The sequence below is a fragment of the Ailuropoda melanoleuca genome, chromosome 10, assembly GCF_002007445.2.
Source record: "Ailuropoda melanoleuca isolate Jingjing chromosome 10, ASM200744v2, whole genome shotgun sequence".
NCBI lineage: Eukaryota > Metazoa > Chordata > Mammalia > Carnivora > Ursidae > Ailuropoda > Ailuropoda melanoleuca.
The window spans coordinates 75,865,558-75,892,402 of NC_048227.1; the positions used below are offsets into that span (position 1 = coordinate 75,865,558).

The following is a 26,845-nucleotide window of genomic DNA, read 5'->3' on the forward strand; positions in this document are numbered from 1 at the left end:
AGTAAGTATATGTATTTAGAGAGTCCAGAAATAGACCCACATACAATCAACTTCTGAAAAAATGGACAAGGTAATCAGATGGGGAAATAATGTCTTCCTCCACAAGTGGTGCTGAAATGAATGGGTATCTGCACGGAAAAAAGAAAGTCCTTACCTAAAGTACTTTGCTTCATAGCTAACACCAAAATTTACTGAAATAAACCATAAACCCAAATGTAGTAGCTAAGATTACAAAATCTCAAGGAAAAAAATAGGGAAGATGGTATTCACAATTTTGGCATAAGCAAAGATTTCTAAAATGGGACACAAAAAGTATTAAGCATAAATGAAGAAAGTCTTCATAAATTGGACTTAATCAGAATTAAACAATTCTGCTCTTTGAAAGCAGTTGTTGGTTTGCAAACTGGTGCCCATACAAAGGGGTCAAGGAGAGACAGAAGAAAGGCAGAGTACTCCAAGACTGGTAGGTAGTAAGTTTAATGAGCAAGGGAACATACATGAGGTTTGTCTTGGGAGGCCTTAAGCAGATCTCCACACCCAGCTGTCAGAATCTTAAAAGTTTGTATAGAGGTCAGGCATTCCTGGGTTCAGACATGTATACTGTCCAGATGTTCTCAACAACACTATTATCTCGAGGCTGTGTCCCTGAGGCAGCTGTAGTAGGGCAGGCAGAATGCACATCCAAGGACAGGGGAGGAGGGGAGGAGCCTCTGGTTCCCTGAATCCAGCCCATGGGTCAACTGACAGTGATGTCCTCTTGATGACCTCCTCCAACACGAGTCAAGAAATTGAAAAGTCAAGCCACAGACTGAGAACAATAGGCACTAGATTAAGTGTATTAGACAAAGAACTTTTCTCCAGAATATATATTTAAATGACACATGAGCAAAAGATCTGAGCAGACATGTCATAAAAAAGTGATAGAATGCCCAATAAGCCCATCAAAACATTTTCAGCCTCATCAGAGAAATGCAAATGGCAATGCCAGTAAGGTACCACTGTGCAACCTCTAGAGAAGATAAAGTTAAATAGCAGCAGGTGTTGGTACCCAGGCAGGGCATCTGGAACTCCCATATCTTTTGGGGGGAGTTTAAACTGATTGAACCATATTGTAAACAGTTTCATAGTTTCTCACATACCCACCAAGCAGCCCAATAATATCACTCTTAGGAATAAAGAAATATAAACATATGTCCTTCCAAACACTGTATTCAAATATTCATGGCAGCTTTATTCTTAATAGCTCAAAACCAGAACAATCCAAACCCACTTCAGGTGAATGTATAAACAACTTGTGATATTCCATGTCCTAGACAGTATTCGGCCATGAAAAGGAATGTACTACTGAGATAAAGCAACAGCATGGCCGTACCTCCAAAATACTGTGCTATTCTTATTCCATTTATATGAAATTTGTGAATAATTAAAATAGTCTATAGAGGCAGAAATCAGAGCAGTGGCTACCTGTTGAGGAAGGGGAGGTTGGGGAAATTATTGCAGAAGGGCAGAAACTCTGGGCAAGTGACAAACTATATGTTAATGGGGGTAATTGTCAAATGTGAGTTTACATTTTTTAAAAAAATTTTAGAAGATTTTATTTATTTATTTATTTATTTGAGAGAGAGAGGGAGAGAGAGAGAGTGTGTGTGTGTATGGGGGGGGGGAAGCCAGAAGGAGGGGGAGGGAGAGAATCTCAAGCAAACTCCACTGAGCACAGAGCCAAACACCGGTCTCAATCTCACAACCCAGAACCTGAAACTTCTTGACCTGAACCTAAACCAAGAGTCCAACCCTTAACTGAGCCACCCCGGAGCCCGGGAATGTATATTTTTTAAACATATCAAATGGGTGCATTTATTTTGTGTAAATTGTACCTCAATTAGGTTGAAGAAAAATTGCTCTAATAATAATGGTTCTGTATCTTAATTTTGGTTAAATAACTTTATATTTTTTTGTCTATGTTGAATCACAAGTAGAGTTGACAGCAAAGATCATAGTCTTACTCTCAAGGCTTGGGCCAGACTCCATTTTGTAATTTCCACAATAAAGAAAAAACAATTATAGAGTTTCCTAGTACTAATAATAACAGAATTAAGAGGATGGATAATACTGAGAGATATCCATTTACTTGGGCACCATTTGACCAGATGTTCTCAATCAGTCCTGGTAGGAACAATACCTCTTTTATTTTATTGAAAGGAAATTCATAGATATATCACTTAACTTCAATATAGTATTTAAAAACTCAATATAATGGCTTAACTATAAAAAAAGGAAAAAAGTAATCTCTATAAAACAATGTACATCTCAATATGTAAATGCTTGGGTAAAACTTACATTTAGCAGTTTGCCTACGTTTAGTAGGCAACATAGAAGCCTGAACCGATTCACCATCAATGTGACAGGTGTGTATTGATACTGTCCCGGGACACTACCATGGACAGACTTGTGATCAATGATGTGATTTTCTGAGATGGCAAACACCTCCTGGTAAAGTTCAGAAACACAAAGTATATGATTTCCTCAATTTATAGAGTAGATGCATCCTGGAAAACAAAAACTGCTAAATATTTTATGTGCAGTGAAGACTTAAACTAGGCTTCAAATATAATCCAAAGTTTTTTACCTACATGAATGCCCAGTGGCCCATTCAGAAGTCCTTGGTTAGTAGGATTGCCTCACCCCGTATGGGACAATTAGCACTTGGACCTCACAGTATACTGATGTCATTAATACTCCCAGTCACTGAATAAGCCCGCAGACATCCTTCAAGTCCCATAAAGACCTAGTAAGGAGTTTTCAAACACGATGGGAACCTCAGACCTTAAACAATCAAACAAAAAAACTAGCAAGGAGCTGTCATTGGAAGCTGGGGTTGCAGAAAAACTTGCAGAATTTCTGAGTTAAAGAGAAGCAATAGGGACTGAAGATATGAAATTTGGGGCCTGGAGGAAACGCTGGCTAAGGGCTTTATCCTATTTATCTGAGTAAACTGAAAGCCTTGCTCTTAACCTTTACATTGGTCATAAGCACTGTAGTGGAGCAAGGGAGATTTTTAAATTTTGTCCCTCCTTCGTTGCCTCGCCAGCAATCTATCAAGCAGTAAGTCAGTGCCCTGGCCTGACGCAGAGGCCGGGGAACCGCCTTCCGCCCCTTGGTAACTTCACAGTCCCCGGGGCCTTTGGGAAGGTCCTGTGTCTTGCGTTGCATCACCTGGGTCCGCAATGCCCGCCCGCACACAACTCTGCCAGGCCTTTCTCAGGAGGTACATAGACTCAGCTCCGGTCAAGTTCCTAGCTGTGCAGATTTCCCACAAATAATGCTTTCCATGTGTAGAGACTTTACAGATCACAAAGTGCTTTCGTATCAATTACCTCCTTTAATTTAAAAGAAGTTCAGCTAACAGCTCAAACTAAGGAATGATCCCTTCTCAGAGGCAAGGACGGCTATAGGAAAGGTCTGTTGCACCGAGGACCCTTTCAGGGCCTGTGCCAGGAAGACTGCGAGTTGAGGGCCTGGGAAAGGGGAGGGAGGGGGGAGTGTCCTCTTTCTGCCCCCACCCTCCGGCGGCGGCAGAGCCAGAGCCAGAGAGGGCTGTCTCCTCCTCTTAGCCGGCAGCTGCTGCTCTTTCAGCTCACAAGCCCGGGCCAGGGGACTGGGCGGCAGCGTCTCCTCGGGCTCCTGAGAAGTGGATCCTCTCCGGGCCACCGCAATGCCAGGAGCGGCCCCCGTCCTCCTGGTCCTGCTGCTTAGCGGGGGTCTCGGGGGCGGTCGGGCGCAGCGGCCACAGCAGCAACAGCGGCAGCGGCAGCCCCAGACACATCAGCAGAGAGGTAAGTCGAGGAACGGGCTGCTTCCACCCTTTGCGGGGGCTGCGGCCCCTCACCGGTCCCTGCTTCCAACAGTCCGGGGCAGGGACCGATTTCTGGCTCTGCCCTCGGGTAGTTGGGGCGAGAGGAGCTAAGCCTGCTTCTAGTACACGTTCAACTCCATGAGTACACCGTGGCGGGTGTGTTGGGGGGGATTGCTTACCTCCCTCAAAAGAACATGAAGCGCTTTTCATTGTTCCTTGGTTCTGAGAACTTGCTATCCTGTTTACCTATTGCCAATTGATTTCTGAAATCTTTCAAAGAGACAAACTTTTAATCAACTGAAAAATGAAAAGTTATTCCAAATCAGATTCCATCCCTGCAGAGAAATGTTTCCCAAGCTGTGGCTCATCTTGGAACTTTATGGAGGGCAGCTGATACTTTTTCTTTCTTTCTTTTTTCTTTTTCTTTCTTCCTTTCTTTCTTTCTAACTTTATGAACAGTTTGTAAAGTAGTTAAGTGAGTGGGTTTTTTCTTTCATTCCAATGGGACCTCCAGCCTCATCTTTTTCTGACTCACATCCTATCTTAGTTATCTTTTTTTTTTTTTTATTGTAGTGAAATTTCTCCTCTGACTTAAATACAAAGACTTCTATGTCGTGTTTACTTTAATCAAGACCACAGTGACCAGATACACACTTCAGGGGACTTTGGAAAACGGTTTTATTTAATGTAACTCAAATTATTCTCTTCAGAGTGCTGTAATGTTTATATGCATATAATTTCTGATATTCTTGGGAGTCTTTGAAGAGTTATTTTATGATCATGAATTTTAAAAGAAGCACATGTACAGCGTTTTAAAACATAATTTATAATACATCATTTCAGCAAACATTTTCATGAGTTGGAAAACCTGTATTAAAGTAAAAAATTTTTAAGGTTTGGTTTCAGATATCAAAATATTTACCCTAAGAATACAGAATCTGGAGGTTAGCAGCTTTTGAAAGTTTTGTTGAAACTGAATCTAAGTTTTGAGATACATTGATCCCTCTTTTAGTTAACTGGAATAAAACTATGTCTAACCATTCTGAGAGTTCTTATAATCTAACATTTCTAGCAGTACTATTTTATCTTAAAAGGAGTAAAAAATACTCTAATCTTCTTGCTACAATAATAACTTCTTGATTAAAATTCCTAGAATAAAAATGACCTTAAGTTCACTATATAACTTTCTTCTATTTTTGCTTTTCCCTCTCCGTGAGATAAAATGGGGTCAATGTGGCTTAATTAATAGAATTTATGAGAGTGAGTTTAAGAATATCTCTGGCAGCTGATTTTTAAAAATACTGCTTTAAAATATTAGCCTTGCTTAGTTATGTGATATGTTTTAACAATACGTATTATTTTACTACTGTTAAGCAGCTGGGAGTAAAGAGAAGCCAGGAACACCAACTCTCCTGTTCGCTTGGAGTGGGGCAGAAGCTTAAAGCACGCAGAAGAGGGATCAAGTGGGTCCCTGAGAAATTTCCTAGTGTGCTGCCCACCCCCCTCATTCTCTCTCCTCCCTCTCATCCCCTTTCTCTCTTTCTTCCTCTTCTCCTACTTCCCTCCTCTTCTCTTTCTTTCTCTCTCAGTCTCTTTCTCTCTCTGTTTTAACTGAGATAAAATTAACTATGATTTCTATGGTCCAGGCACAAGCTGAGGTCAGTGAGGAGCGGAAAATTGATCCTGCCATTCTGTTCAGAGATCACCTGAATGCTAAATACAATAAGGAATTCTGCGCAAAATAGTTATAACACAGAATCTACTATATATAGACTGCTATCTTCTGCATCCTAGAATCTATTAATCTATTGTTATAGACCATTTGTAATATATTTCAAGATTGGCTCAGGGATAAATGGTTGAAACTTCTTAATATTAAAAGTATATATAAGATATGTTTTATAATACCTTAAATTTATTTAGTGTTTCATAATTTAAAAATGCCTTGTATACACTGGCTTATTTCACCTTCAACAAATATTATTCTTATTGGACAAATTTAAAACTGGAGACTTGGAGTAGTTGTAACTTAAAGTCATGATAATAACTTAATTTTTAACAACTAAAAACAATTTTAGTGTTGTTTATGCTGAAGTTCCCTTTTTTACGGTACCAAGATTTCTTTCCATTTATTGCGGAGGCCATGTTTTCTTTTTAATGTTGTTCTGTTAAAGTACACTCTCAGCGAAGATCATTGGATATGAGTGTGACTGACGACGTTTTTGGCTATCAAAACCAAATTCTCTTTTTGATCATACCAGTGTCGACCTTGGCCAAGCACTGATTGTTTAGAATGAATTCTTTTATTCCCTTAGAGTATGGTGCCGTTTTATTAAGAATATTGACAAGAAGCAATCATTCTTTTTTTTTTATACTAGGTAGCAAAATTTTATTTTATTTTATTTCTTTTAATGGTTTTTTATTATATTATGTTAATCACCATACAGTACATCCCCGGTTTCCGATGTAAAGTTCGATGATTCATTAGTTGCGTATAACACCCAGTGCACCATGCAATACGTGCCCTCCCCACCACCCATCACCAGCCTATCCCATTCCCCCACCCCCCTCCCCTCTGAAGTCCTCAGTTTGTTTCTCATAGTCCATAGTCTCTCATGAAGAAGCAATCATTCTTAAATGTCGTAATTGAGTTAGAAATTTAACCAGATTTTTTGTTTGTTTTTAATTTTTTCTTTAAAATCTTGTGCAGCTTCCCTAGCTCACTGAGTTGTATGCATAGCATGGATTCAGTAAGAATGATATTCTATTCTAAGGAAATTTTTAAACTAGATATGACTGACAGAATAAAGTGACGTAGTCAAAGTGGGTCTGTGTTTCGGCAAGGCAGCAGATAAAATCTTTTCCCGATATTCTTTTGAATAATTCGTGGAAATGGAAATCTAATGGTAGGTAAATTGCAACTGATTGGAAGTTGTTTCCAAAGAATATCTCGTAGTGGTTTAAGGTCAGTTTGGAAAGAAGTCTCTGGGAATGTGAGAGGTTTCCTTATGTTCATTTGTCTCGGAGAGGGCTTGATGGAAACATAAAATCCAAGCTTATCAGAACTGTTGGTGGTCCAAAATTGATTCAGGTGGCTAAGGTGGTTAATAACAGATTCAGAAATTTTGAAGGTCTATGTAGCCTGGACCATGAACAGAACCTGCACAGAGCTGGTTTTTTTATTTGTATGCAGACATTAAATAATTTCATTTGCCCTCTTCTGGAAATGTTATGTTTCCATTATAAATACAGGATGTGTACAAAAACAGGAGGAGAAAGGGCAGTCTGAATTGCAGCAAGTTCAATGTGAATATATAGTGCGACATGGTGACAGAAAAGTGAACTCAAGAAAAAACAACTCATAGAAACAGAGAGGGCTGTTGTTTGAGAACACATTGGGGTGCTTCATTGACAAATGTAGCTCAATTCAGAGGAGGAAGAAGAGAGTAGTTAGGAGTCTGGAAAGATTTCCAGAGGACAACTATTTCAAGTGAAAACTATTAATTTGCAGAAAGAAAGACTTAGGAAATCAGAAGAGTTATCCTTGAATTTGGGGATGGCTGTTTTATGGAAGAGAGAATAAAATGTGCTTTCTAAATCCTGAGCTCAGATCCATAGAAGCATATGACAAGAAGGTTTGAATTAAATAAAATGAGAGGAAGCCTGATCCTTCTCCCTGCCCCTCTCCGCTCTGAGCTGTTCAGAAATTACTGGGTTGTGTTGGAGCACCTAGTTTCTGGAAATGTCCATGTGTGATCAGATGTGCCACCTGTCAAGGGATGAGTTAGGATGAAATAAATGCCTTTACAGAGACATAGTTAAAACTCATCAAGTCTCTAGTACTTTCTAAGCACAAGATTCTAGTATTACAGTCTATTGTTTTTGGAATGCATACCTGCATTTGAACTTCTGAATTCTTAAAGATGTCAAGAAAATATGAATGTATGTAAATGTGTTTTTGGATGCCTTCTGGGATTTAAAATAAACACGTTTCAGATGATCCTCACTCATTTTTGGCAAGAAGACTTAAAATTTTCATATGGAATTTTTACATCACATTAATTGCATGGTTTTAAAACATCCTGTGCTATAAAATATGAGAATGCTTCATAAATTACCTAAGATTTATTGTAACCATAAACCTGGTATTAATTTTTTTTTATCACTTTTGCTACATATGTAACTTTTGTACATATGTTGGCTTGGTCACTACAGACTGGCCTAATAGTTCAGTAAAAATGATTCATAACAGATAAAATGTAGGGTTGAGAATAAGAATATATTCAACATTAACAATTATACACATGGTAGAATTTTTTTTAAAGATATAAACTTTATATTATATATTTTATCTCACATATCAGTGTATACAAATTGCTGATTGATCTTATTCCTAAAACTTTTCTATCCTAGGATTTCATGCAAAGTTATGAACCAAATCTCCAACAGGAATTGCCAGGGATTATGAAAAAAACTGCGCGTGCCCTGCCAATTTGTCCTAAATTCACTTTTAACGATGGGATAACTGTCCCCTACACTGTAATGACCATAGTTTTACCAATAATAACCAAAGAATTTATAACTCTTTGGGATATACCACCTATGACTCTGTAAGAAAAGCATGAGTCTATATTTTAATGGGAGAGATTTAGTTAAATTGGAAGAAGAATTTCTGAAGTAGTAAGACTTAGGTGTTTTTTTTTTTAAAAGATTTTATTTATTTATTTGACAGAGATAGAGACAGCGAGAGAGGGAACACAAGCAGGGGGAGTGGGAGAGGAAGAAGCAGGCTCATAGCGGAAGAGCCTGATGTGGGGCTCGATCCCATAACTCCGGGATCACGCCCTGAGCCGAAGGCAGACAGACGCTTAAGTGCTGTGCCACCCAGGCGCTCCCCCCTTTTATTTAAAGCAGGTCATTGTCACTATTTTTCTGTTCATACATTTAATAAATAGTGATTTTTCATTGACAAAGACTATTGTGCTAGACTTTTCAACTTGGACCTTGGAGACCAGATTGTTGTTCTTCCTCTTTTTTTTTTTTTCTTTTAAAGATTTTTTATTTATTTATTTGACAGAGATAGAGACAGCCAGCGAGAGAGGGAACACAAGCAGGGGGAGCGGGAGAGGAAGAAGCAGGCTCACAGCAGAGGAGCCTGACGCGGGGCTCGATCCCATAACGCCGGGATCACGCCCTGAGCCGAAGGCAGACGCTTAACCGCTGTGCCACCCAGGCGCCCCCTTCCTCTTTTTAATCCAAACAAATTTAGGATTAAGTGATAAAAATTCACTGAAACTTTATTTGAGCTTTCACATCTTTCATAATCTGCTTTAGAATTATGAGGCCTGAATTCTGGGCCACAAGCAAAAAAGAATTAGCAGAAAAGGAGCAGCTAACCTCAAGCTAACCTATGCAGAGCAAGAATAGAGGGGTGGCTAGCTTAAATGCATGCTTGATCCCTATCAGCTTAACTATTCAGTAGGATTCTACTGTGTGGGTGGAGCATGGCTGGAAGTTTCCAAGCAGGGAAATAGTAATAACCACCACCACCACCACAATACATGGTGACTCCAGGTCATCTGTGCAGGTTACAGTAGGTTCTTTTTTTTTTTTTTTTTTTTTTTTTTTTTTTACCAGCTGGAGACAAGGAAAAAGATCAGGAAGAAAGTGTTGTCAATGGTCAGACACATTGTTTAGGCTTCCAATGCAGGACATTGGGGTTTAGGATTTGTGTAGAGTCACGACTTTAGACTGGGTAGCTAGGCAGGAACTTAGGCAGAAGTCCAGTTACATGATGGAGAAAACAAAGACGAGGTTAGAGAAAGACAAAATTAGATTGGCACATGGTTCTCAGGACTCTGTGTATACCAGTCAGACAGAAAGAGGACGAATTGTGGACTGCACCAATTGCTATGATGGAGCTCAAAGGCCCGAGTCTGTGCAGGAAATTGGTGGGCATGGGATGATGTGTATTAGAGTTATGGTTAATGAATGAATGTGTTCAGTAAGTAAAACAGAAAAAAAAAATCCCTGCTCTTCTGGAGTTTATATTCTAGTTGGGGTGGAAATGGGAGGGCAGAAATATGATGAATATATAGTGAATAAGTAGTATATGAAAACATATTTTTAGAATGTAGTGAGTGATGAGATTCTTGCACAAACAAATATACCAGGGTAAGAGGAGTCAGGAGGTCTAGGAATAGAGGTTGTTGCTATTTTAAATAGAGTGATAAAGGTTGACCTCATGAAGAAGGTCACATCTGAGCAAACCCTTGAAGGTGAAGTGGGAGTGATTCATACAGATACCAGGTAAAAGAGCTAATAGCCCTAGTACAGGGATCAGGTTTATAAAGGTCTACAGCTGGAGCACAATGAGAAAGGTCAGGGAAGCAATGGGGAGCTGGATCATTGTAAAGAATTTGTTTTTTAGTCTGAGTGAGATGGATGGAATTGGAGAGTTTTGAGCAGAGTTAAATGAATGAATGAAATAACAGTTAATACTTCTTTTCCCAAACAGGCTTTAATCCACAGGACTAGACCAATAATTCAAATGTATTAATTGATATCCATTTCCTCCCCCATACGTCCCATTCTTAGAGCATAGTTAAGGGACTCCATTCCAAAATATTACACCTCAGCAGTCTTATCACTGGGAAACTCAGATGTGTTTTTATAAAACTTTTTTTCTTTTTCTTTTTCCTTTTGGCATCTCTGTCCTATTACAATTAAAAGAATTTTAGAATCGGGTGCCTGGTTGGCTTAGTCGGTTAAGCATCTGACTCTTGGTTTCAGCTGGGGTCATGATCTTTTCGTTGTGAGATTGAGCCCCTCCCCCCCATCAAGCCCTGCAGAGTCTGCTTGAGGTTCTGTGTCTCCGGCTCCCCCAGCCTCACGCACATGCACTCACTCATGCTCCCTCTCTCAAATAAATAAATAAATAAATGTTAAAAAAAAAAAAAGAATTTCAGTACCTTAAAACAACTGCAGTGCAAGGAACTTTTGCATATCCTTTTATTTGCCCAGTGTTCTTAGAAATATGCCACAGATTTCTTTTTTTTTTAAAGTATTTATTTATTAGAGAAAGCATGAGCAGGGAGGTGGGGCAGAGGGAGAGGGAGAAGCAGGCTTCCCGCTGAGCAGGGAGCCCTATGTGGGGTTCAATTGGAGGACCCTGGGATCATGACCACAGGCAGACGCTTAACAGACTGAGCCACCCAGGTGCCCCTAAGTCATAATTTCTTGGAATAATTTTAACTAATGTGGATGTTAAAAACAAAAATAAGTTGTTCACAGTCCCATATAAATATGTATACCTTGGAGTTCTCTTTTATTGTTCCTTTCAGTATCAGAACTAATGTTTAGATACTATTGTTAAAAAACGACACAATGATGTATTGATCTGATGACTTCTTTTATAAAATGAACTTTGAAATGTTACCTATTTTTAGAATCAGAAACTTATTCTATGTTCTGTTTCAATTTTTATAACTTCTTTAAGGTTCGCTCTAAATCTTGCAGTAACTTTGGAGTAAAGTAATACAATTTTGGCCTGACTACATTCTATCATTTAGAACAAGAATTAGGTGGAGAAAATTGCAGTTTCTCTCTTTCTTTTCTTCCCTCCGTTCCTTCTCCCTTCCTCCCTCCCTTCTTCCTTCTTCTTTTAGTATCCTGCTTGTGAATAAAATGTGGCTTTCAAAGAGATAATTCTAACAAATACAACTTTTAAGAAGATATATAAGGCAAAACTTTACTTAAATCTTACCAAAGCCAGATAATTACAACCTAAATATAGTTTTGAGGCATAATCTAAATTTACATGGTGAGTTAAAGCTAGACATTTGCTTGTCAAAGATGTATAATATGGGTAATAAAAATGTTTTTTTTCTAGTCATCTTGAATATGGATTTTAACATGGAAATCTGATGCTATTTGGTTTTTATTTGGACATGTGACTTTTAGAAAAAGATCATAGAGATAGTCTGTGAGGGGTCATTATACATACCACTGGCTTTCTGTGACAGTCTTGATCTAGTTCAAATAGTGAGTTAATCTATGGAAATCAAGAATAACGAAGACCTGAGGAGCTATTTAGTGCCTGGCACTTAGAAAAGGCACTTTGTGCCATGTTAACAAAGCTTTTCCATGTGAGGTCCTCTTAGTGGACCACCAAGCTGTGCTTCTCTGCAGGACTGTTTGTATAACTGCATCTTGAGCGCCAGATGCTTTATTGGTTTAACAGTATCTAGCGCATTGTGGGTATTAACACATGTATTCACAGAGTAGAGCTGTTTAGTAGGCTAATATAATTATCCTCGTTTTATAGAAGGAAAATAGATGTCTTGCACCTTGTCAGGGACAAACACAAATTCCCATGCAAACTTTAGAATTAGAAATCACATGGATGCCGTGCCTGGCCGGCTCAGTTGGAAAAGTGTACAATGCTTGATATCAGGTTGTGGGCTTGAGCCCCAGGTTGGGTGTAGAGATTACTTAAATAAATTAAAAAAAAAGAAATTAGGGAATGTTCCTGCTCCTGATTTTTTAGATCCTACATTGTCATCTCTTTTAGTATCTTTTATAAAATACCTTGAAATAATCATATCTCCATTTCTGAGTTATGTTAGTAGTCTAGTTAGGTAGACAGAGTCGCTAGGTATTGTGTTGACTTTTAGAAAAAGATCATAGAGATAGTCTGTGAGGGGTCATTATACATACCACTGGCTTTCTGTGACAGTCTTTAATGGTTGGAGTGACAGTCCCACATCGTGGGACTGTGTTGTCTTTAATGGTTGAAATGTGTTGTCTTTAATGGTCTTTTTCGTTTAGATACACATAAACACACACAACCATGTAGAAACATGCCCACACTACTTAAAATTTTGCATAAATGTAAAAATATTTGTCAAATTTTAGTCTTTAAATTCTTAGAATTTGGATTACTGGACACTGGACTATAAGAAAGTATTAATTGAGTATGGCTTTCCTGAAGTCGCCTTACATAAATAACGTCAGTGGGCTAGAAACATAATGGTATTCATTATATAATGAATGCTTTAAAAAAGGGAAGTCTATATATATTTCAGTGAATGAAAAGAACAAGAACCAAACATGTATACCTGACTCAGAGAAGAGTTAATCTCAAAATTCCTTTTGAAAAAAGTAGAACACTGGCATTTCTGTAAAAAGATCTAACAAGTTCAATCTGAAATTGAACTTCTCTGTTAGAAAGTTTTGCAAACTTCCTACAAGGTAGGCGTATGTATGGCACCAATGAGTGCGTATGTATGTACCATTTAGAGCTAAGAACTTACAGTACCTAATTAATGTATTTAGTATATTTCTATTAGTACATTTAATATACTAAGATATTTACCTATTTGATTTGTTTTCTTAAATCAGATTTTCAGCTTTATAAAATAAATCTAGAATAAGGGAATCTAAGAATTAAATTTACAGAAAAATCTAGTTGCCTTTGATAAATGATTATGAACCACAGAATAAATTATAAATAGGATCATTATATTTTTTAGTTCAGTAGCTATACTATTAAAACTCTAAGGTGTAATACCTTTTAAGTTGCTTGCGACATATACAGTTTATGCTAAAGGGGAGATAAGGTTAGTAGAGTTTGCCACATTGAATATATTTTTTCTAAAGCCTGTATAGCTACCACAATTTTCTGGCTTACTGCCTACTATGCCTTTTTCAGTTACTGAATGAGGCAGAAAGTACGAAACAACATGAAGTAGAACAGTTGTTATTTCAGGGAGCTACTTTATCTCATTGGTTTGTTGTGAGGAGTATATAAAACAATGAATATAAAACATGGAGCATCTATTAGGGCCTCAAAAACTGTGAGTTTCCAAAATGCTTCAAGAAAACTGAATTAAGTTTAAAAACTGTCTTGGTGTCAAGAAATTCTGGCTTAAAGCAGCACTTTTTCTCCAACACTGTGGTATACCAAACTCAGCTGAGGCCGTGTATGAAGGAATTTGCTTATATACTGAAAAACACAAATGTATGAATTCAGTTTTAATTGGAATTTCTGTTGTAGTGTTTTGCTATTCTGAACTTTATAGCTTAGGTTGCAAAAAATACCTATCAAGATATACCTCTTTGTACCTTCAATTTCCATATGCATTCCTCTGCTTTGGAGAGAACTTTGAATAGTAGAAAAAGTGTCTTTGGCAAGATGGCAAGAATGGGATTCATTGTCCTGTTACCCCTCTTTTATAAAGATGAAAAACCCCGGTCAATGGAGTTTAAATTTCCAGTCGAAGTAGAATTAAATTAGATAATACATGTGAAAATACTTGGCAGCTGATCAGTAAATATTAGCTCCTCTTTTTCTTTATTGCTTGATCATAAAGCTCAAAAATGATATTTGCAGTATATGTGACAACACTTTTGCTTAAGAAGAGTGAAACATTCTAGAAGCTTCTTTGAGTAGGCCCTGAAAGACTATAGATGGCAAGCTATGTCATTGAAGAGATGGAAGAATTCTACCAAGGTCACACAACAAGTCAGTAACAGAGATAAGAAGAAACACAAGGTCCTATAATTAGCTAATAGTGATGTTGGTAGCTCAATGTGAGAGGTGATTTAGACATGTAACAGGATGGACATTTTAGCAATGCTTTGTGGCTATTTATATTTCAAATATGATATAATTAACATTTTTTCCTAGGAATCTCTAATTTTTGGACATGCATTTATTAGGGATTGATAAACTATTTTTTAAAGAAGGGTTTTAATATGTGATAGGTAAGAAAAATATGTGGCACGTAGTAAGTGCTCTATAAAGATTAGTTATTATTTTCAGCCTATGAACCACTTGTCCTCACTGGCATCTGCCTGAGTAGAGAGGATAATTCAGCGTGTTTGACACACAACAAAAGTTAATTTCAGGATGGTCTTCAATTGGAAGTCTAATTGGATTACAGAAAAGCTCTCAAAATAGACCCTCCTTATTTGGACTCTTTCTATTCACTAAAGTTAAAAAAAAAAAAAAAGTCTTGGAACACATTATTTAATACCAGCCTAGATTGGGAAAATTTTTAGTGTGTCTTCCTGCAAATTAAATCTAGTGGTAAAATTCTAAAAAACCAAAGCCAAAACCAAATACTACCTCAGGAAATCACATAACCTCAACAGATCTCTAGGGAGACCTCCTTTTTTAGAATTGGGAATATCAGAATTTGAAAAAGCTTCAGACAAAAGAATGTCCCATAGGCCCTTTTGCTCTTCAAACAGTTTCAATCATGCTCAACGTGTATACAGCCATTCAATTTTCAATCTGGCATATTAGAAAAATCACTGGATTTGCAATTAGAACTCTGGGATACAAGTTTTGCCTCCAGCTCTTCTGAAAGATGTCACAAGTCATCTAACTATTCTGAAGTTCAAGTCTCCATCCAAAAAAAAAAAAAAGAAAAGAAAAGAAAAGAAAAGAAAATATAATGTTCAATGGAGGTGTTATAAGAGTTAATTAAAATGTTCAAAACAAATAATATTATTAATAATTCTCTTCATTATTATAATAAATCACGGGTTTTCCAAAGACATTGATGGTTCATGAAGTTCTGCTTCACTCCCTTTCTTTGATTTTTTTCCCCCTCCCAATGGCTCTTAATGTATTTAGTTCTTCTGTATTGAGAATCATGACACATCTTCCTATCTTCCTTCTTTCCTTTTTTTTTTTTTTTTTTTTTTTTTTTTTTTTTTTTTGCTATATACCTCCAGGTAACAGAAAAAGTTAATTCATATAGAAGGGAAATATTTTAAAGTGCGTATCCTATCATTATTGATTTTGCACATAGCCATAGATACACTTTATATGTAAACAATGATACATTTAAAAATTCTTTGGAGTGCCTGGGTGGCTCAGTCAGTTAAGCATCTGCCTTCAGCTCAGGTCATGATCCCTAGGTCCTGGGATCGAGCCTGCATTGGGCTCCCTGCTCAGCTGGGAGCCTGCTTTTCCCTCTGCCCCTCCCTTTGCTCGTGCTTTTTCTCTCTCTCACGTACATGCTCTCTCTCAAATAAATAAATAAATAAAATCCTTAAAAAAATTCTTCAAAATACTTTTTCATTCTTGTTTAAGATAGTTTTTGTCAGCTTTCAAGAACTGATTTTATCCATAGGGTTCCTGACCTGGTGCTACCTAAGAGGTACGGAGAAAACAATGCTGTCCTACGGTTCATTGTCCTTTTAGGGTTTGAAATCTTTATATTTTTGGACAAAACATTGCCCTCTGAAGCCATTTTCCATATCCTAGGATATCTATCTATCTATCTATCTATCTATCTATCTATCTATATTTAATTAACCCATGACTGTGTTTGGGTTATTCTGAATATAATTCCATGGATTAAGTTAAATTTGGTTCAAGTATGTAATGAATCTAGCCTGTTAATGATTTTCAACTATGTACTAAGTTGAAAGACCACTCATATTCAGACAAACTTCATGAACTATTGCTATTGCAGAAAGCTAGAAAGGCATTTAACCAGTTAGTTTCTCTTTTAAGATTTTAAGCTCTTTAATAATTAGAAATTAATAAGTTACACACTGATAGGATTATTTGTCTCATTTTTAGCTACTGCTTTATCTCTAGTCTCTAGTCTGGCACATGGTGGGCATTTAATTAAATAATTGTAAAATGAATGAAGAAGCCACTCTTTGGTTAGACCCGAAAGGGGTCTTTTTAAAAATTTTACATGTACTATTTTTCTTAATGCTTTTATATGTTAATATTTTTATAAGTTATAAATTTCCACAAATACTGAAACACAGTGGCACGGATACAGGGTATTGTTATCAATGACACTTAAGTGACAAGTATATTTCAGAAATATTTTAGAATACTTTGTCTTGCTTTTAAGGTGTATTTTTTCCCTAAGGATATTCTGCTAAGAGCTGAGGAACTTTTAAGCTTTGATGAGGACTGAATATTTCTTGGCTTAGAACTTTTTTGATGTGAAGACAGGACTTATAATGCATAAAATTAAAGCACCCATTAAGATGTAAGTTCTACTTCAACAAATGATATTTGGAAAAACTGGTCAGCTACATGCAAAAGAATGAAACTGGATGACTTTCTTAATACTGTACACAGAAACTCAAAGTGGATTAAAGACCTAAATGTGAGACCTGAAACCATCAAATTCCTAGAAGAGAACAGGGGCAGTAATTTCTTCAACATTGGCTGTAGCAACATTTTTCTAGATATGAGTCCTGAGGCAGGGAAAATAAAAGCAAAAATAAACTATCGGGACTACATCAAAATAAAAAGCTTCTGCACACTGAAGGAAACAATCATGAAAACAAAAAGGCAACCTACTGAATGAGAGGAGATATTTGCAAATGACTTGTCCAATAAACGGTTAGTATCCAAAATATATAAAGAACTTATACAACTCAATGCCCCAAAACCAAATAAGCCAATTTAAGAATGGGCAGATGACATGAACAGACATTTCTCCAAAGAAGGCGTACAGATGGTCAGCAGACACATGAGAAGGTGCTCAACATCACTTATGGGGGACATGCAAATCAAAACTACAATGAGATATCACTTCACACCTATCAGAATGGCTAAAATCAAAAACACAAGAAACACAAAGTGTTGGAGAAGATGAGGAGAAAAAGGAACCCTCTTGCACTATTGGGGGGAATGCAAACTGGTACCGCCACTATACAAAATAGTATGGAGGTTCCTCAGAAAGTTAAAAATAGAACTGCCCTGTGATCCAGTAATTGCACTACTGGGTATTTACCCCCAAAACACAAAACCACTAATTTAAAGGGTACATGTACCCTATGTACATGTTCGAGAAAAAGAAAAAGAGACAAACCAAGAAGGACTCTTAGCTATAGAGAAAAAACCGGTGGTTACCAGAAGGGAGGTGGGTGAGGGATAGATGAAATAGGTAATGGAGATTAAAGAGTACACTTGTGATGAGCACTGGGCAATGAATGGAATTTCTAAAACACCATATAGCATACCTGGAACTAAAATAACTCTGTATGTTAACTATATTGGAATTGAAATAAAACCTTAATACAATAAAAAAATTATTTCCTAAAAATGATGTAAGTTCTAGGGGTAGAATACAGATAACTCACACAGGGAGACTTGATTAGCATCTGTTTCCATTTTTCTTTGTTTCCTCTTAGATAACACTGAAGTCCTTTATATTTTAGGGGGGGGAAAGCTTTTAAAAAACTATTCACCAGGCCTCCACAATATGTCAAATAATGCGTGTACGGTACCCTCAGATGTGGTTTCTTTCTTGGAGTTATTAACAGTGAAAATGGTGACATACTTAGAATTAATAAAAGAGATTTATAGTCCAAGAAACTTGGTAACCTGTATTCTTATTTTAGGAATGGAAATCTAAGGCGAGGTAGGGCAGATTTTGTGACTACTTTATCCTTATTGTATAGGACGGAGCCTGGCATGTAGATTGGTCACAATACGAATCGAATGATGGAATAACAGAAGAAGAGCTAACTTTCAGGAGGGAACACATACTGATAGGTTTTGGGGGAAAAATTGAGATAGTTAAGATATGATGCTATCAGAAGTAGGCAGTTAAAATTTCTACTCAAGTACAGAAAAGAAAAATAAAGATAGAATTTACTAAGACGTGGAGGAAAGGTGTAAGATCATAGAATGCTAAAACACAATGTTATAATTAAATGTTTAAATATAAATGATGCTTCTAGAAGTTTACCTCTTCTCATTTTCAATATATCATAAAAAGTAATATTTAGGGCTCCCCACTTGTTTCTTTTGCAACTCCTCCAAATTTTACATGCTCATTACTTGGAAAGAATTCTCTCGACTTTTTCTAGAGTAGTCCATCTTTTGTGAAAAAGATAATTCTCTCTCACTGTGCCTTTACTAAGCTGTTGGAGCCATCAAGAAACTTTCCTTTTTCCTTAGGACATCCTACTCTTGAATGCCTACCTCTTCTTTTTCTACTTTTAAAATGGAATTAACAGTTCATTTCCCCCTGGTCCTCACTGATGAATTCCCTTATGTCTGATCATTTCTGTTATGGTAGCCTCCCAGATCATTATGTATAGTGTAAGAAGTTGTCATCATATCATTTACTTGAATTCTTGTTTTTCTTATGTGTTTATGTGCTGAGAGTATGGGACAGGTGGAGTTTGTGTTGAAATCATGTTTTCTTCTTTTTTAATACCACTTGCAGCACCTTGGGATTGAATCCTATGTGAACTCACTCGTCCACGCCAACATTTTCAAATGGGAATTTACTTAAAGATCGTAGGACTGTGGCATGCTCTTTAATTTTTATTCTCTTGGTATGTGTTCCTCATGGATAAAGAGACAGTAAAGTGATTGAAAAGATACTATGAATCAATTAATGAAGAAACAGTCAACTATAGAATTATCATATTAGCAAATTTCTTTCAAGTTAAATACTCCACCTAACCTGGGAATTAATATTAAGCACTTTTTGTGTTCAGAGATCAGCTAATATAACTTTTAGTTAGAGCAGATCCTATAAAGCAAATGCCTAAATTTAAGTAACTACATAACATAGTTATCATGATTTCCATGGAGAGAGAAAATCAAATCCTATCTGATGGCCTTAATTACAGCCTCCTTCCCGCCATGCCACTATCATATGCTTTACATTTGTGTAGCATCTGGCGTCTAGGATGTGTTATCATCATTTCTCTGCCTCTACACAAAACTTTTGAGTATCGTGTTGTATAAATGTGTATACTCCCGCGGTTGGAGGAAAGGGTAATCAATACTTAAAATAGATAACTGGCCTATTAAATAGAAGAAAAGATAGACTCAGAATCCCACATTTTCTAAATCCCAGCCACGCATTTCAGTTCTATATAAATTCTTGTTCTAATATGGAGCGTAGCACTTTTTTTAAAGGGAGAAAGCTAATATGAAAATTGTAGCATTATGATAATACTTATGGATGGTAAGGGTATGATTTTTGAAAATGAAATCTACAAATTATGACGTCATTTTTTTTTATTATTTAGTTCAGAAATGCTGTTTGCTCATGTTCTCCAGAGGAAAACATAAATTTATCTGTGTATTTAAGATAATTACTTACTCCTTCCTCTACTTAATTGATGTGTTTAATTCATTTTTACATTCCATTCATAAATATGACCAAACACAAATTAGAATGTGCATATTGTATTGTTTTATATTAGCACGCATATTTTCTGTCTTTCATGGTAGCTTTGTGTATGGTTTCATATATTAGGGAATTATAAATTGAATTTATTATAATTTGCTTAGTAAAATATTGATGTTAAAGTCTAATGTTATTTTGAATATTGCTTTGAGGGATATGGGAGCCTTACAATGAAATCATTTCACCAAGATTTCTTTCTAATAAGTCATTCACCATTACTGGAATTGTATTTTGTGCATTATATTCCACTGACGTAATTTTAAACTTCCATTCTACTTCACTATAAATGGAATTTCATTTTATCTGACTCCACAATAAGTGGGTTACAGTATCGTTGACATTTAGTAGAATTACAGATCTTAGTGTCTTTTTATACTCTGCATTAGAATGTATTATGTACGCTTTCAATTCTGTTTCAAAGAGACTACTATTGATTTACATAGTTGTATAGAAGAGTTCTGTGAAACTCCATCGCTTGATTTCATGGTGGTTTTTTCTTTTCCTCTGAAATCATTTGAAAATATTTTTTAGTGTGTTTGCAACTGTTGGATAAAAATGCGATAAAACTTACGGATTATAAATATGCTTGTGCAAGTTTTTTCTTTTCTCCCTAGCAGTAAGTAGGTCTTTATGAAGCCTTAGTGGATCTTAACCTGTAGCTTTCTCTTGCAACTTTCTTTTATTCTGTACTTTATTATGAAAGCCCTTGTAGAAAATTAAGTGTTTTACATAGCACTTAGAATGCCTTTCTCTTTTAAAGAGTGAAATGAAAATATTTCTTTTGTCTCAAGCTCAGGGGAAAAGGCCTGGTGGGAATAAGCTCTTTTATCTGGAAACTTGTTTGGGGGATTTGATAGCAGGACTGCTGCTGCGGAGACTGGGGAAGGAGGGCATCTGGGTTGAAGGAGGTGACAGAGACAAGGGACTTCAGTACTAAGAGGGTGCACACTGGGATCTCCTCATCTCTCCCCAGATCTCAGAAGTAGGCATCCAGCTGCAGGTAATCCCTTTTTTGGCTCAGAGGGGCCCTTAGAGGACCAGACCCAAAGGGGCAAATTACCCTAGAATAGTCAAAAACTTGAGTTCTGGAAGCATTTCTAAGGTCTGAGACCCAGGAATGAACAATGCCTGGGCCACATCTGCTCTGTCCACTTTGGTAGGAGCAACATTTTAAATTCATCCAGGTCAAGATCACCCAGTAGGTCTGTGCTTGACCCTTACCGCTCCTTCCCCTCTTTCTCTTCTTCCTGCTCTTTTCTGTTAGGGGAGAAAAGGGTCACAGAGTTAGTAACTACCTCGAGATATAGCTTTGTATTTCATGATTATGCCACCCACAGTTTTAGTTTTTCATCTTGGTTTGGGGGCATCCTGTTTGTAACTTACAGTAACAGATTTGGAATAGAAATGCCCTTGACAACAGTCTTAATGAGCATTTTTAATTCCACAATAAAGTAATTCAGAGAATTGTTTTCCTTTGTATCTATCTCCCAAGATAAGAATATCTGGAGGCCAAATTTCCTGCTGAGTTCTTGAGCATTATTGCCGGGTCAGAAACTAGGCATTTTAACATGAAACATGTTGTTCTGCATCTGGAAGTCAGAATATAATAAGCATTGTTAATTTAGTTAAAGAAAAAGACAGCTGTTTAAGATTAGCCTTCGTGTGTATGTGTGGGAGTTAACAGAATAATGTCTCTTTCTCAAGATGTATGTTTTTCTTCTTATATGCAAATTTTAATTCATGGGTATTAAGGAGCCAAATGAAATAATAAACCATTTTATAATTTTCGTTGGAAATTAGTTGACCAGTACTCATCTGAATGGCAATATAAAGCCCTGGTAACCAGTTAATTTTGAAAATCTTCTAAGCTATATGCCTTATATTCTGGGTCATAGTCTCCTATAGTATAAACTACTAAGCCAGATAAAGCAACTCTATTTCCAAGATCTACCTTCATGGTAACTATTATTTAAAGCCCTGGCCTCATTGATGCCTTTCAGTGAAAGCACTGCTGTATTCCGAAATATGTATTTTGATAATTATCTAGGTTATGCACATTGCTGTAGGTATATATAATGAGATTTCTTTGGAAAATATGGTTTGTATCAGTCTATAGCCGAGGAAATCAGAACTGCCCGGATCATAAGATATTTACATAACGACATAAAGTCACCATGTCTTTTTTTTAAACAACTTCTTCAAGTGTAATTTACATACACTAGAATTCCCATGGAAGTATAGGGATCGATAACTGTGTCAAATGCATATGCCCATGTAACCATCACTTTGATCAAGAAATAGAACAACTCTACTTTCTCAGAAAGGCCCCACTTGCTCTTTGCCGTCTCCTCCTACCCCACAACCTCTTATCTGATAAGTCTCATCTGTTCTAGAAATTCCTCTATATGAATCATTGACGATGTACTTCTTTGTGTCTGGTTTTTTTCTCTCAGCCTAATGTCTGTAAAAATCATCCATGCTTTTGTTCATATGTTTTGTTCTTTTTAATTGCCAAGAGTTTCCAACGTATGAATGGATCTCAATTTTTAATTTAGATGTTGATGACATTCAGACAGTTTCCAGTTTTTAGATATTATGTGTGAATTTGTTATATGCAAGTTATGTACATTTCTTTCTATGAACATATGTTTTTATTTCTCATATTAAGGAGTGGAATTCCTGAGTTGCATGGTAAATATACATTTAATTTTATAAGAAAAGGGAAAATATTTTTCTAAAGAGGTCGTATCATTTTACTTTCTCAAAACAAAGTCATGATCTTGATCTAGTGATAACAAACCAAGTGTAAATGTTGGGCCAGCTAACTCTGGGTTGAGGAATGATACTATAATTGATCATTTTTTCTTTCTGCTCCTTTCCTTTTCTTTTAGAGAACTACAAAAAATAAGGATTAAAGAGCTTGCTCTATATGGGAAGATTTTATTCTTTAAAAGGGTTTATGGCAGATTTAAGATTTTTTTTAAATTTATTTAAGATTTTGTTTATTTGACAGAGTGAGGGAGAGCAGCAGAGAAAGAGGGATAAGCAGGCTCCCTGCTTAGCAGGGAGCCTGATTCAGGGCTCGATCCCAGAATCCTGGGATCATGACCCGAGCCAAAGGCAGAAGCTTAACTGACTGAGCCACCCAGGCACCCCTAGATTTAAGATTACTATAAAAATTTTACATAGACATAGGAGACAACAAATATACTTAGTTCAACTTTTAAAGCAGGATATTAGTTATTTGTTACCTAATTGTTTTACAGTATCATGATCATGGGTAAAGCAATAATAATAATGTGAGAAGAAAAATTCCGATTTATTCATTAGATAAGAATGTGTTGAACTTGTACTATGATCATGTAAGAAAAGGTTTTCTAAACTGTACAGAGATAAGCAAGACATAATTTTTTTCCTGTAAGAATTGTGTAAGTAGAAAACAAAGTAAATGTTTATATACAAGGAGATTAATAAAAGCAGTATATAAATGGAAAAGTCTTCAATAAATTATTAAAAATGTTTTTTAGATTCTCAGGGAAGTGGAGTAGAGACAATTTCACAGAAATGGTAAATTTGGCTGAACCTAACAGAAGGGAAGAATATTTTTTAATCATGTATTTTTTTACTAAAGTATAATTGACATACAATATGTTAGTTTCAGGTGTACAAAACAGTGATTTAACAATTCTTTAAATTATGCAGTGCTCACCATAATAAGTGTAGTTACCATCTGTCATCATACATAGTTATTACAGTGTTACTGACTATATTCTCTATGCTGTATTTTACTCTCCATTACTTATTTATTTTATGACTGGAAGTTTGTGCCTCTTAACCCCTTTCACCTATGTTGCCCATCCTGCCACCCCCTTCCTCTGGCAACCACCAATTTGTTCTCTGTATTTATGAGTCTGCTTCTGGGTTTTTTGTTTGCTTATTTGCTCATTTATTTGTTTATAGATTCTACAAATAGCTGAAATCAAATGGTATTTGTCTTTGACTTATTTCACTTAGCAGAATATTCTCTAGGTCCATCCATGTTGCTGAGAATGACAAGATTGTGTTCTATTTTATGGTTAATGTTTCATTGTCTGTATATTGTGTGTATATTTTCTTTATTATTCATCTATTGATGGACACTTAGGTTGTTTTTTCTGAGCAAATACCCATCAGTGGAATTATTGAATTTTTTTTAATGTTTTTGAAGAACTACAACACTGTTATCCATAGTGGCTGCACCAATTTACATTCCCACCAACAGTGCACCAGGGTTCCCTTTTCCCCACATCCATACCAACACTTTTTATTTTTTGTCTCTTTGATCGTAGCTTTTTTGACTGGTGTGAGGCAATATTTCATTGTGGTTTTTATTTGCATTTCCCTGATGATTTGTCATGTTGAACATCTTTTCATGTGTCAGTGGGCCATTGGTATGTCTTCTTTGGAAAAATGTCTTTTCAGATTCTTTTCTCATTTTTAATGGAATTTTTTTTTTCTGGGTGTTGAGTCATCTGAGTTCTTTATGTGTTTTGGATATTAACCCCTTATGGGATATATAATTTGCAAATACCTTCTTCCATTTAGTAGGTTGCCTTTTTTGTATTGTCGATGGTTTTGCTTGCTGTGCAAAAGCTTTTTATGTTGATGTAGTCCCAATAGTTTATTTTTGCTTTTGTTTCCATTGCCTGAAGAGACCCAGCCGCCCCCCCTCCCCCCAAAAAATGTTGCTGAGGCCAGGGTCCAAGAGATTACTTTTCTTTTAGGATTTTTGTGGTTTCAGGTCTTACATTTAATTGTTAATCCATTTAAGTTTATTTTTGTGTATGGTGTGAGAAGGTGGTCCAGTTCCATTCTATTGCATATAGATGTCCAGTTTTTCCAGCACCATTTATTGAAGAGACTATCTTTTCCCCGTTGTATATCCCTGCCTCCTTTGTCATAGATTAATTGGCCATATAAGCATGAGTTTATTTCTGGGCTCTATATTGTGTTCTATTGATCTGTGAGTCTGTTTTGATCCAGTACCTTACCATTTTGGTAACTTAGCTTTGTAGTATACTTAAAATCTGGGATTGTATTAGTTTGTTCTTCTTTCTCAAGGTTGCTTTGGCTATTTGGGGTCTTTTGTGGTTTATATAAATTTTTGGATTTTCTATTTCTGTGAAAAGCACTGTTATTTTAATAGAGGTTGCATTGACTCTATAGATTGCTTTGGGTATTATGGACATTCTAATGATATTAAATCTAATCCATGAGCGTGGTCTATGTTTCCATTTGTGTCATGTTCAATTTCTTTCACCAATGTCTTGAAGTTTTCAGTGCATAGGTCTTTCACCTTGGTTAAATTTATCCCTAGGTATTTTATTATTTTGATGAAATTGTAAATGAGATTCTTTTTTAAATTTCTTTTTCTGTTACTTCATTTTTAATGTATAGAAATGCAACAGATTTCTTTATATTAATTTTGTATACTGCAACTTTACTGAATTGATTTATTCTAATAATTTTTTGGTGAAATTGTTAGGGTTTTCTGTATACAGTGTTTTGTCATATGTAAATAGTGTTTTACNCAGATTTCTTTATATTAATTTTGTATACTGCAACTTTACTGAATTGATTTATTCTAATAATTTTTTGGTGAAGTTGTTAGGGTTTTCTGTATACAGTGTTTTGTCATATGTAAATAGTGTTTTACTTTTTTTTTATCACTTTGGATGTCTTCTATTTCTTTTTCTTGTCTGATTGCTGTAGCTGGGACTTTGAGTACTATGTTGAATAAAAGTGGCAAGAATAGGCCACTTATTTCTGATTTTGTTTTTGATCATAGAAGAAAAGCTTTCAGCTTTTCACCATCAAGTAAGATGTTAACTGTGGGTTTGTCATATGTGGCCTTTATTATGTTGAGGTATATTTCCTCTAAAATCACTTTGTTGGGAGGAGAGAAGAATTTTGATGGGTAGATATGTAAAAGAACAGTGCAGGAGAGAAAGTATGGGCTGTGGGTATGGCTGATCACAGAAGCAGGTAAGTTAAAACAGGGTTGGTGAACTGGGAGAAGAAAGGATTAAGTTTAGGCTTACTATTAGTAAAGAAAGGCTAGCTTATGATGAGAGAAAGGAAGGTCAAAATTAAATTTTGAAAATTTATCCTTCTGAGAGATTATGAAAGCTAAAGTGGGGTTGCCTAGTGAGTTATCAAAAGGAAATGCAGAGAATAATCATTGGCTTTGATGAAGTTTGGAAGCTGTGAGAAAGGCCATCACCATGTTAGCATTTTTCAGTAGCTGGAGACCTTTTATTTTTTAAGGATTTATTTATTTATTTTAGAGAGCGCTTGTGCATGAGTGGGGGGAGGGGCAGAGGGAGAGAGATGGAGAGAGAGAGAATCTCAAGCAGACTCTCCACGGAGCACAGAGCCCACCAGGGGGCTCAATTTCACAACCCGAGATTATGACCTGAGCTGAAATTGGATGCTCAAACCACTGAGCCATCCAGGTGCCCCAGTAGCTGGAGACTTTTTTAACTTTCAAATTTCATATTTTCAGTAACTTTTCTAATTTGATTACTTTAGCCAGAGAACAAGCTACTGTATCACTGATTTAACCAATTATTAAAATGATTTACTTCACTGGTGTACTTTTTCTCCAAATAAGACACATTTTTGTGAAAAAAAGGTTAGTTTTACTCCCTGGGATTCCTAACTTTTTATATTGGATGTACATCCATATAAACTTGAGCTATCTCTTTACTTGTTATTTAAATGACACTAATTTGGCTTTACATATTAAGTA

General features: G+C 36.2%; 1 protein-coding gene across 5 annotated transcripts in view; it reads left to right on the top strand.

Moving 5' to 3' along the window:
- The first annotated feature begins 3,549 nt into the window (after positions 1–3,549).
- The window catches only part of LAMA2 (laminin subunit alpha 2), a 610,905-nt gene continuing 587,609 nt past the window's right edge, over positions 3,550–26,845 (top strand). For 2 of the 5 annotated variants that reach the window (XM_034669119.1, XM_034669121.1), the window contains exon 1: positions 3,551–3,833. In XM_034669119.1, coding sequence (XP_034525010.1) covers positions 3,713–3,833 — 121 coding nt within the window. In that variant the 5' untranslated portion in view covers positions 3,551–3,712. Of the gene's footprint in view, positions 3,834–26,845 lie in introns of all 5 variants that reach the window. The other 3 variants (XM_034669122.1, XM_034669123.1, XM_034669120.1) reach the window with 2 other exon arrangements.